Consider the following 11,927-nt stretch of genomic DNA (forward strand, 5'->3'; position numbering starts at 1 on the left):
TTGGGAACTTTATATTTGACTTCAACTTACTTTGTTATTGGCAGATTCAAATACGTTAGGTATTTTAAACATATATCGCTCAACTTAATCATTTTAATTTTAAGTTGATTACAGTTAATAATTACGTTTTTTGATTTCACATAGTTTTAAGCTACACAAAATGTCAGATTTTTCTCAAACCAAAGTAACACTCAGTAAAGAAGATCATGAAGTGAGTCACAATCGTATGCATCAGCTAATTAAATTACATCAATATAATCTACAGTTGAGTGTGCAACTTATTATTTGTGTTTAATTATCATACACATTTTTCTTACAAATAAAATTTTAAAACCCATCATGTACCTTATTATAAATTGCTGTTGAAGAAAGAATGTCTGACAATCATTTTTTTTTACTTTCAGTTTTGCTAATATAATCAATAATTTGGCCAGTAATTTATTTTTGGTTTTTGTAATGTGCGTAATCTTCTCCAGCAGCGTTGCTGGTAACTTTGGTAAAAATGCATAAATTACAGTTTAAATTGGAAAAAATTTTTTTTTAATATCTATTCTTGTATTGTAGATAGCAATTAATTTTCAAAAAAATACACACATCGCAATGAAAATGGTCTTTGCTTTCGTATTGCATGCAGAATTTTTGATCTCATGCGGTTATATTACACAGCAAGTTTACGATAGTAGCGGAGAAATATACTACGATTGGTTTGATACATATTGTTTGAGCTTAAAAAAACATTTTGTTCTGAGTACGAAAATAATAAAATGTATTATTTAACAACAGTTACCGTACTGAATGGTATAAATTTTCACCAAAAATCAGAAGGATGATACAAATAATGATGCTGAGAGCCAGTCGGCCTTCTTGTATGACAATTGGCCCCAACGTAGTTTTCCATTTTGAGACGAGTGGAAATGTAACTATGAAAATTGCAGTCAAGTATCAAAAAATTACATATTTATTTCCCTTATTTTAGATTATTAGATTATCTTTATCCTACATTACGGCTTTAATAACTATCGTACAATTGAAATCGTGAACAAAAAATACAACAGTTCATGAATTTACTACAAAAAAACAAGATGCAACCATTAAATATCAACCATATGAAATACTGAAAAGCTTTTAATAGCTAACTGTACAAAAATAGTTGAGCTGGTACCGATAGCTTCAGTGAAATTTTTGAAGGCATAAGATCAATCTGTAAAAGACTACCAACTTAAAAGTCTACGCAGGATGTAATGGTTATAAATCACTTATTAATGTTCCTTTGTTTTATTTTATTTTGAAGTCGCAGTTCGCGATCGATTTTCGTGTCACTGTCACTGAGTTTTAACGTGCGCGTGTGCAATCACATAAGTGACATAAGTGCATAAGTGACTTTTAAAAAACAATACATGAACTGAACATCAACCTATTGTAAACAAACATCTGAAATATTCATAATCATAAATTAATTGTGATAAAGTTGTTTTCAAAGTTTGAATTGTATTCATTGACAAAGGTATCAACGCGAAATTTACGTGGAAAAAATGCTAGGCATGGTGAAATAAATAAATGCTCATGAAATAAATCCGTAGCGAAAACAAGATATTTCAAGTAATCGATTATTATCAATCTATGATTCAAAATAAGATATTGAACAATTTTCAACTACTTTGAATGCGATAATTCCACTTTGAGTCTCCACCGCTAGATGGCGAGTACCTTTATCTGTAAATCTGCAAATGGCAAAGTAAAAATCATTGTATAAGTTAGTTAAGTTTCAGTATTGTGTATTTTACTCTTTACGAGTACGTATACGTTTTTATAACGTTACTGAAACGTTTAATATGAGACCTTGGAACTTTTCAGAATAAAAGTGTAAAAAACTTTTGTAGAACCCTCCAGAAACGTTTAAATATCCGCCTCTGAATTTCGTTTCTGAATGTGCACAACGTGGTAGGAAAGTTTAAAAAACGGTTTGCTCGGGGAACTAAGCGGATGATCCGATGTTACATTTACCGAAAATATTTGATAACGCACTAATTTTTATTGATTTCCGAGTGAAATACTTAGTTTTATTTTTCTTGCATTGCCGCGATGCCCGTCGATTACTTATGTCGATCTGCCATACTACGATGCTCGGTTAACTGACAATGATCAACGGTGGCGGATGCCGAATTCCAAATGATGCGATGCCACAAGTTGCCGATGCCGACGAACACCGATGTACGATGCCAATCCGCACTGTACGAATAGGACCAGCTTTTTTTATCTCCTATGTTGCCGCCGTAGTTGTCGATCCTCGATGTTACTGCTCAATGAAATATAAAGATTTATAATTAATAAACAAGATCAATTTTTGATCGGTTACTTTAGTCGATGAAAAAAGAATTTATTGATTCTGCTACGACTTGAATTTAGTCAGTATTATCATGCCAATGTTCAAGACGCTAGGCATCAGCTATTTAACAGTTTTTGAAGACATAATCAATCAATTTATAAGTTTATATTGGATGTAATGGTTATTCTACGAGCGTCAATATTACTGCCAGACCGTAGCAAGGGTTAAATTGACACGATAACAAGATTGACAACCGCTGATCCAAATGCTTTTTAATAATTAGATGAAAAATCAAACTGCAGATATTTCGAAAATTCAATGAACCTCAATTTAGAATGATTGAAGTATTAATATTTAAAATAAGTATACACATTGAGAAAATTTTTTCTGCTTGTGTGATAAAGCTCATAAAAACTTTTCAATTTGGCGATTTTTCTATTACAATTAGGATATATACAGGGTGCGACAAAAATATGGAGACACCTGAAAATTTAAGAACTTAATTTTAGGTTAAATTGGGGTTTTATTTGCGTCTATAACGCCCTTAAAATGACCTTGAAAAAAAAACAAAATACATGTTTCAACGAAAATTTTTGTGCTCTTTTCAAATCTGCAATAAAAAAGTGGGGGTTCCATTTGAAAAATCGATTTTTGGGTCGCTGGAGCTTAAAGGTTATGTTCAAGATCAAATTCAAGGTCACCATTGGATTCCTCATCGAAAAATACGTCGGTTATGAGGTTTTTGATTTTTTTCTACGCTTATTATGCGAAATTTTCAGGTGTCTCCATACTTTGCCGCACCCTGTATATCAAACCCGCAGTTTTTAACCGCACTTTTATGTGAGTCAGTTTTAGTACCGCTGCTGAGGGAATCCCTGCGCTGCACCCAAGCGCTCGAGTATTCACACTAATATGGTATAAGCCAACGTTCATACCATCGTCTCAGTTGGCTGTTGGAAACGATTGAAGATCGTTCATTCTTAAATCGGCAAATTTCTTTATAATTGGTATCGAATACGTNGCACCGCGCGATTACTAAATAGCGGAAGAGCATGGTGATGATCGTTCGAAGCGCAATCGATGTTCTAATTACGCCGCAGCGGCTCGTCTAAACTCCAAATCGTGCAGTAAAGGAGGGCATTCTGGGAAAGAAAAAAAAAATAATGAGAATTATAATTACTTCATTTGTCGTCGACTAATATATATATACTCACTGCAAACGTTGCAATGTATCTCGTCGGAGTTGTCGCCGCAGCCGTCCTTGCCGCTGCAGGTGATGGCGTCGGAGCGGCAGCGCCCGTTGGCGCATCGGAACGGGCAGAATCGGTTGGCCGACAGGCGGCTACGGTTGCGCGTGCGGCAGGCGGCGCGCGGCTCGTCGCTCCCGTCCCGGCAGGAGACCACCGCGTTGCAGAACTCGTAGGCCGGCAGGCACTGGCCGTTGTTGCAGCGGAACGCGCCCTCCGGGCATCCTGTGAAATTGGATAGATATAATCAAAATCGAGGACTTGACATTTTTTTTGAAAGTGAAAATTTGAAAAATGACACTTTGAGATTTTTAACGAGCTTTTCAATTTTTTGCTTAATATTTCTTTAAAAGGCTTTGTGGCAATCTTAATTTCAATGTTCTTAAGGTTCCTATAGAGCATTTTAGCACTTACAAGGAGACCACATGAGATGCGGGTCACCAAATGTCCTGAAATTTTTTTTCTGGTCTGCTGGTACCTAATAATGAAGCCCCCTATGCTTAGTTTGATCCAATGGGCCCTCAGGCCCATTTGGTGACCCGCATCTCATGTGGTCTCCTTGTTAGTGCAGTTTCAGAAAACACGTTTGAAAATTTTAATTTTTAGCCGAGGTACGGATCTCCTTAAAAAGCATGAGCCGAAAATATTGTACTTTTATAAAACTGTAAAAGTACCAATACAGCTTCTGCGAAAAAAGAACTTGAATTTAGTGCCAATTTTATGTAAGCCCAGACTTTTATATTAATGTTATTTATATTGAACTCTATTCAAAGTACTTTCGTATGAAATCTATGTTGAAAATGTAAGTATAAGTAGCGATTTATTTTTTCCCATTAACTATAAAAAATATACGAGACAGCAATCAAATACTTTAATTATAATGCACAAACGAAAAAAAGAGATTTAATTCTGTACTTAAATTTAAATACTGATTGATGTTTTGGCTTGAAAAATTCAATCATAGTTAAAGTCAGGCTCGACCACTAGATGGCGTATATATTTATCTGTGATTCTGCAAGTGGCAAAGTGAAAATAATTGTATAAGTCAAAGCGCTTGTATAGAATGGTTTTAATTGCTCTAGAAATTAAATCGTCAAATTAAAAATGTTAATGTAAATAACGTTACATTAATTTTAATGGCTCAGTATGAAATTGAACTCATCTGGATAGATGCAAAAAAATCTCTCCACTATACTACATTCATGTTCATGTGCATATTCTTAACAATGTAGTACATAATTTTTTGTATAACTGTACATAAAATCATACGCGCTCAAATTTTGACAGTATAATTCGTCATCTTTTAATCGTGAATCGCACGATACTTAATTCTGACTCAAAAGCTCAATAAGCAACAACTATCATATATACGTACGTCTTCGATCGCCGCAAGCCTGCTCGTCCTCGTTGTTGGGGCAGTCCTTGACGCCGTCGCAGAGGGCCGCCCTCGAGACGCACCTACCGCTCGAGTGACACTTGAAGGCCTGCTCGGGACACTTGGAGCGGCCCCGGCCCAGCTGGCACTCCTCGTCGCTGCCGTCGGGGCAGTGCTGCTTGCCGTCGCAGACGAAGTACCAGCTGATGCACTGGCCGGTGGCGCGACACTGGAACGTGCCCGGGGCGCAGCCGGTGCGCCTGGCGCTGCACCAGGTGCCGTTGCTGGCGCGCAGCGCGCAGTCGCACGCGCCGTCGTGGCAGCGCGAGTTCGGGTCGGCGAGCTTGCACTCGAGATCGAGGAAGCAGGCCTGGCCGAGAGACACGGGCGACAGATTGAGGGCGCCCGCCTCGTCGTGGCGGTCGGTCTTGATGGCCGATTGCTGGGGTCCGACTGCTACTGTAACGCAGTTCGCGTGCGGTGTGTTACGGTACATGTAATTGTTTTAGAAAAAAAAAATTTTAATGGGTAATAATGATGTGTCTCACTTGAAGTCGGCATCGACTGAGCGAGCTCCGTGTTCTCCGCCTCGACGACGATCGAGTCGTCCACGGGCAGCTCGTTCGGCTGAAGCTCAGCCCGCACCGAGGGCCTGGTCACGAGGTTCATCGGCATCAGCTGAGTGGGTGCCACCGTCGACAGCAGCATCGTCGCGTTTCTCAACCAAGACAACTGAGCACCTGCGCGAATACGAAAAATGATATAATAAATATTTTTTTTCTACGCTAAATTACGTAAATATCATATATATACCGGCATCGTCGTCGTCCGACTGGGGCGTGAGATTGTAGCTGCGCTTGTCGTCGAAGTCGACCTCGTTGTCGTTGGCGTTGCGGGCCGGTTGCGAGGTCATGGGTGCCGCGGGCCTCACCAGCTCGTCGGGCCGGCAGACGTCGCCGTCCTGGCGCATCGGCGCCGTGCACTGGCACCGGCCGAACAGATCGGGCAGCAGAAAGTCGCAGTGCGTGTCGCTGTCCCAGAGCTGGCAGTGCTTGTTGCTGTAGCAGATCTGGCCCAGTTTGGCCGCTGGCGGGGAAAAAGTTTTGGTTATTGTCGAGTCGATCGAAAAATTGTTCCGAGTTGAATTACCGTTCGTAGAATAAAATCTAGATCGGTAATGATACATGCAGTAGTTATTTATTACTATTTATTTATTTGTCTAACATTGTATTTTTTTTCTGCAAGATCTTTGCAATATAAACATTTCTCGTGACAAGTTTTATCGATAGTGCCATGTTTAATTATGAGCTTTATAATTACGCCAACAGATAGAGTATTGGAAATTCGCAAGTGGCAAAAAATGTTTCAAAGACTTTATATATTCAAGATCGAAGTTGATAAATAATTGCGTTGAACTAGGTTTGTATCCGTGCCTTCTAGTTCGCCCTGCAGCGCGTTGCCGTCGAAATACTTTCATTCCGGGACCCGCCCGGCCTTACCGTATCTCGCAAGGAGGTTCCAATTTTAACTTTTAAAACAGAAGTCAATTATAATTAATGCTGACTTCTACCGCAAGGTGGCGAGTATCGCTATATGAAAACCTGCAAGTGGCAACTCGTGGATGGTTCGTTATAAGGACTATATTTTGTTTCTACGTAAATGGTCACTATTCTTCTGTTTCTCCCCCACATACAAAGCCTCGTTTATATCAAAATAACGAAGATCCTTTTTGGGCAGTCAGTTGAATGGGTGTTGCCTGAACTGTCAGATGTTACATTCAACTGACTACCCGCAATAGTAGCCACTTTAAACCCATCTGAGGAAGCCTTCCGTAAGCCCTTCAAATTGTTCAAACATGTCCATATTAATGTTTTATAAATAATAAAATCACGACATTGATACGTTCGATTCTTGTTTTAACTTATACAATTATTTCGAATCAGCCACTTGCAGGTTTATTGATAAAGACACTCGCCATCTAGCGATAACGGCTAGTTTCAATTACGATTGAATTGTCATAACTTTTTCTGAGATATTCAGACTCATAATCAGTATTAATTATGTAATATGATAATTTTTTTGTTATTAGATCATTATTAATTTTAAGCATTTTGCTTTATTTTTTTTTTCGCTGTGTTTAGGAAAAGCGAGCTATTAATGCAAGTGTGAGTTATTAATTGATATTTATTAATCCGATATTAATTTTATAAAATTTCAATACCAATTATAACTTGAAATACCAATTATAACTTTTAAAACGGAAGTCAATTATAATTAATTCTGACTTGTACCGCAAGGTGACGAGTATCGCTACATGAAAATCTGCAAGTGACAACTCGTGGATAGTTTGTTATAAGGGCTCTACTCTGTCTCTACGTGTGTGGTTTACTCCATTCTCCCCCACATAGCAGCCACTGTAGATCCCTCTGAAGAAGCCTTTCGTAAACTCTTCAAAAGTTGACATCACCATATTAATGTCTGAGGAAGCCTTCCGTAAACTCTTCAATTTTTGTAAGTCACCATATTAATGTTGGAAAAATAATAAAATCACGACATTGATACGTTCGATTCTTGATTTAACTTATACAATTATTTCGAATCAGACTCTTGCAGGTTTATTGATAAATACACTCGCCATCTATCGGTGCAGGCTAGTTTCGATTACGATTTGATTTTCATAACTTTTTTCCGAGAAATCCAGACCATTTTTCTTCACTATATTTAGGAAAAGCTAGCTACATCGTAAGCTCAAACACAAGTTTTTGTTTGAGAAAGAAATGCGCAATCATATCCTTATTTCCCTATAGTCTCTCGTTGCACAAAATCCGCTTGACTATAATTTCGTCCTTTACAGCCTCAATTTTTTCTACACACACACACAAGGCAGATAAAATGCGAAATATTTATATAGGGATTAACAAATCTAAAATTAGAAGCGCAGGATGAAAGGCGTATTTTTTCAAATAGATGACATATTTTTCGTACATTCTTATGTGTCATTTTTTTCTCTTTCTCGTCGACCACGCGAGTAAATCATCGATCGATCCGTTCGGAAGAAGAAAAGAGAGAAAGAAAGAAAGAACAAAAAAAAACAACAGAAACGAACAAAAGACCGTACATTATCGGCGTTGTTTACGCGCGAGTATCTGTAAATAAACCGCAAATGTACCTTTGCGGTTTTCATAAATTGCAGCTAGGATGGGTATATAATACCCTATACACATTAATGATCCGTTTGTTCGGACGGGGCGGCATGACTCATGAGTCGATGCTCGCTCTCAAAGCTCATACAATATACACCTAATAGCTCTTTGAATACCATAACAGTTTTTCGATCCCTCTCGCGGGGCAAAACAAATTTCCCGCGGATCGACTTCGGCAATTTTTCTCGAGCGATAATTCATTTTATTCGTATCGTATGTATATACTTACGAGGCAAGCACGTGTGGCCGTGATACTCTAGATACCCATGGAGGCAGCGACACTCGTTCTCGCGACAGGTGCTGTTTCCCACTCTCAGCGTGCACTGTTCGTCGACGAGGCAGTCCTTGCCCAACAGCTTGGCTGCAAGAAATGCACAAATAAATAAATAAATATAATAACGATAAAAGTTCTCTATGCATAAGCTTAGCGTCTTGACGCGAATTGACAAAAAGAAAAAAGGATATCGCCTCTTCTTCTGCGCCGGGCCCTTAATTGCGATTATAAAGTATTCACGTCTCATCGCCCCCCTATATATAAGCTGCATCCATCCAGAGAGAGAGAGAGAGAGAGAGTAAGAGAGATAAAGTTAACACGATAGCAGCGAGCCTCTCTTATACACACTATATACTCTTAATCGCGAGGAAAAATCTTGAAGGAATGGAGCGCATCGTCGTCCTCGTCGTCGTGCGCTTAACGAGTACTCCGTGCTGCGGCATTAAAAATCCTGGGAAAGTGCAGCAATGTGTGTATGTTGTGAGAAGAACCGAGAAGGACGAATATATAAACGAAGGAAGAATAGGAGGAAGGAAGGAAGGGTTACGAAGAGAGAGAGAGAAGGTATATACGGAGGAAGGAAAACCTGCACGCGGATGAGAATAATAAAGGTGGCAAAGAACTCTCGATGCTCTTTCTCTCTCTCTCTCTCCCGCGCATTTCAGCAGCTATACCATATACGCTTTGATAATTATGTAAGACGTGCGTGCTCACGCGGGAGTCGTCGTCGTCATCATCGAGATCGTGTAAACGATACATCGTAATCATAATGATGATAATAATGATATTGCGCAATATACTCACACTCCAAGCATCGGGTGCCGTTGAAGGGCGCGAAGTAGGCCTGGCAGGCGCAGTAGCCGAGCTCGCAGCGCGAGCGCGGCACCGCCGCGTCGCAGTCCCGATTGCGCTGGCACTCGTCACCGATCCGTAGGGCCGGAGGCGCCACCACGTAGTCTTCCGCAGGCTGCTGCTGCTGCTGATCTGGCTGCTCCTGCCCCGAGCTCGACGACGACGACAGAAACTGCAAAGAAGAAAATCGGTTAGCTTAAAAAAACGGTACAAGCTGCGGTCACGTATGATTATGCATATACGATAATTGACGATAATCCCGGGGTTAAGTCTATATGTATACGAAAAAAAAGTAAAATGTAGTATAAAGCGCAGCAGCTCTCGCGAGCAGTTAGCGGCCATAAAGTAGCCATCGTAATAATATCGGCCTTATTTACTACTGCTTCGGCCGATAATTAAAACTGTAGCGGAATAATATCTAGATCGGTAAGGCGAGTAGATCGGTAGGCATGCCTGCGTAAAAGCTAGAGCTGTATACACACATGTACATAAAATCATAAAATCATCTCTGGCTCGCGGTAGTAGGCCAAAAAATAAGCACTTTCGAGTAAAGTATATACACACACACAACACACATGATGTGCAGCGGCGGGGGCCTACTACCCGCGTGCCGTGATCACTGCTCACGCACGTACACATAGACAGAGAGAGAGATCGACGATCGGCAGTTCTACTCGGCAGTCATCCAGAGAGAGAGAGGCTATATAAGAGAGCTCGCTGCAGTTATGCTCTTGGACTTCCTGGACTATATACTGCTGCTGCTGCTCTCGGCACGCAGTTATGTTTTATAACCGGCAATTTTTTGCCTCGCTCGACTTATCATCGTATGGTGTATATATAGTAGTAGTAGTGCGCCACGCTGCTCGTTTACGATGACGATGCTCGCGAGTCGAGAGTCGAGCCCTATATATATGTAGAAGTAGGTGCGCTATCATCTGTTAACTCTCGCCCGTTGTGCACCGGCTGTGCGTGTTCGTGTAGCGTAGAGGTGTATGGACAAAAAGCAACGACGGTAATCGGCGCGTCCAATGCTCTTTTCCTAATGCTGCATAGGTGCACACAGGCTGGCGATGATATAATAATGATTAGCACCTCGTAAAGCTCGAGCCAGCTCCTGAGATCATTGCCAAAGGTAAACAACTAAATACACCCGAGCAATTATGCGTGACTCCTCCGATGCTAGATCGATCGGATTGTAATAATTTGGACTGTTTTCGATGTGAAACGTTTCTAATGGAAATTCGGGCTAGTTTAGCCCGTGAAAAACGAGCGAACACGATAATTTCAAGAATATAAACTCATCGAAGCCCGCGTAGAAATTAATTTTGGAAATCGGTGTTTCTTTTATTTTATGATAGCGAGTGTAAGGATTAACATTTCGGAATTCTTGTTTTGTATATGTAACGCAATGATGTCGTGATCGACGGTATCGCGTTCGATCGCGAGCTTTTCGTTCCGATCGACAGATGGAGCATTGTAAACTCGCGAGTGGCAAAAATGTGTGCGATTAGTATATAAGTGTATTTATTTAGATGTATGTATTTATTAGTATTTTTTAAATATTAACTGTTACAATATATTGTATCATTATCTTAATATTATAATATTAATAATTATCTTTAATCATGTTAAAGATATAATATGTATATTATATGTACAACGTATATCATAAGACTCCGATTTCGATCCTATAATACATCCTCACAAATAAAGTCATTAAAATTACGCGTACGACTCAATTGATAAACCCTCATATCAACGCTACAGCTATGTACATTTCTGTAAAATTCACTCGCTTCAGGTGAGACGACGGCGAACGTATGCGAAAATTTTATTTACCAATCGCGTGTATTTCGACTCTATCGAGAGAAGCCATGGAGCTTTCTCGAATTAAACGACGAGCGCAATATATATATATATACGTAAAATCCACGCGCACCGAAAAAAAAAATGTATCGCGAGCGCGCGAGGAGAGAGACGCGCGAAAAGTACGTCAGCGACTAATCGCTTAACAGTAACTTTTCCCACGATACTCGCCCCCGCGCGATGAGCGCTCACCAGCAGCAGCAACACACAATGCAACCGTTGCCCCACGCGTACTATGCACTCTTGCTCTTTTCGAGCTCGAGGAAAACTTTGAAAAATCGCGCTTATATTCTCGTTTCTTCTTTGTCCCTACTTACTCGATCCTTTTGATTATCCCTTTGATAATACTATGCAGCAGGGAGAGGACTATGATAATACAGATATGCGGGCTTCACAGATGTCCCGAAGCGACCCGTATGTGGTTTCATTATCTGCTGCAGTTCGAGTACGCGCATACCTCGAGATGTAATAGAAGGGTCTAATCTAATTAACTTTTGCTTGCGCCTAGATTTTCTTGTTTTAAAAATCATATTTACTTCCATTATCTATAAGGACTTTCCACCCATACAATCGATCCGAACTTCGATCGAGCTCGAGAAAACATCTCGTGTAAAGCTCGTTGAAGCTCGACGAGCCAAGATACATGAAGCAGCTGATCGCTCGAGCTTCCTCGTTACAATATTGCTCTGGAAATTCTTCTCTCTCTCTGCGAAGCAAGAACCGAGAGCTACTGCTACTGCTGTAGCTGCACAGACTTCCATAAGTAAGAAGTAAATAGATAAGA

At 40.1% G+C, this 11,927-nt stretch overlaps 1 protein-coding gene across 1 annotated transcript; it reads right to left on the reverse strand.

Annotated features, from left to right (window-relative positions):
* Positions 1-3,392: 3,392 nt before the first annotated feature.
* LOC106649464 lies at positions 3,393-11,685 on the reverse strand. Its single transcript, XM_023457661.1, has 8 exons — positions 11,680-11,685; positions 9,230-9,449; positions 8,381-8,512; positions 5,762-6,034; positions 5,497-5,688; positions 4,949-5,401; positions 3,541-3,798; positions 3,393-3,468 (listed from the first exon to the last, which is right to left on the reverse strand). The coding sequence occupies exons 1-8, from the start codon at positions 11,683-11,685 to the stop codon at positions 3,416-3,418; spliced, it is 1,587 nt and encodes a 528-aa protein (XP_023313429.1). The 3' UTR covers positions 3,393-3,415.
* Positions 11,686-11,927: the final 242 nt, after the last annotated feature.

The sequence above is a fragment of the Trichogramma pretiosum genome, unplaced genomic scaffold, assembly GCF_000599845.2.
Source record: "Trichogramma pretiosum strain Unisexual culture from Peru unplaced genomic scaffold, Tpre_2.0 scaffold132, whole genome shotgun sequence".
Lineage (NCBI taxonomy): Eukaryota > Metazoa > Arthropoda > Insecta > Hymenoptera > Trichogrammatidae > Trichogramma > Trichogramma pretiosum.

Excerpts from the sequence above, each read along its gene's own strand:
- LOC106649464 (XM_023457661.1), bottom strand. Across the intron at positions 8,513-9,229 it reads CGGCACCCGATGCTTGGAGT|CCAAGCTGTTGGGCAAGGAC; the intron begins GTGAGTATATTG and ends CATTTCTTGCAG. Across the intron at positions 3,469-3,540 it reads GATACATTGCAACGTTTGCA|AATGCCCTCCTTTACTGCAC; the intron begins GTGAGTATATAT and ends TTTCTTTCCCAG.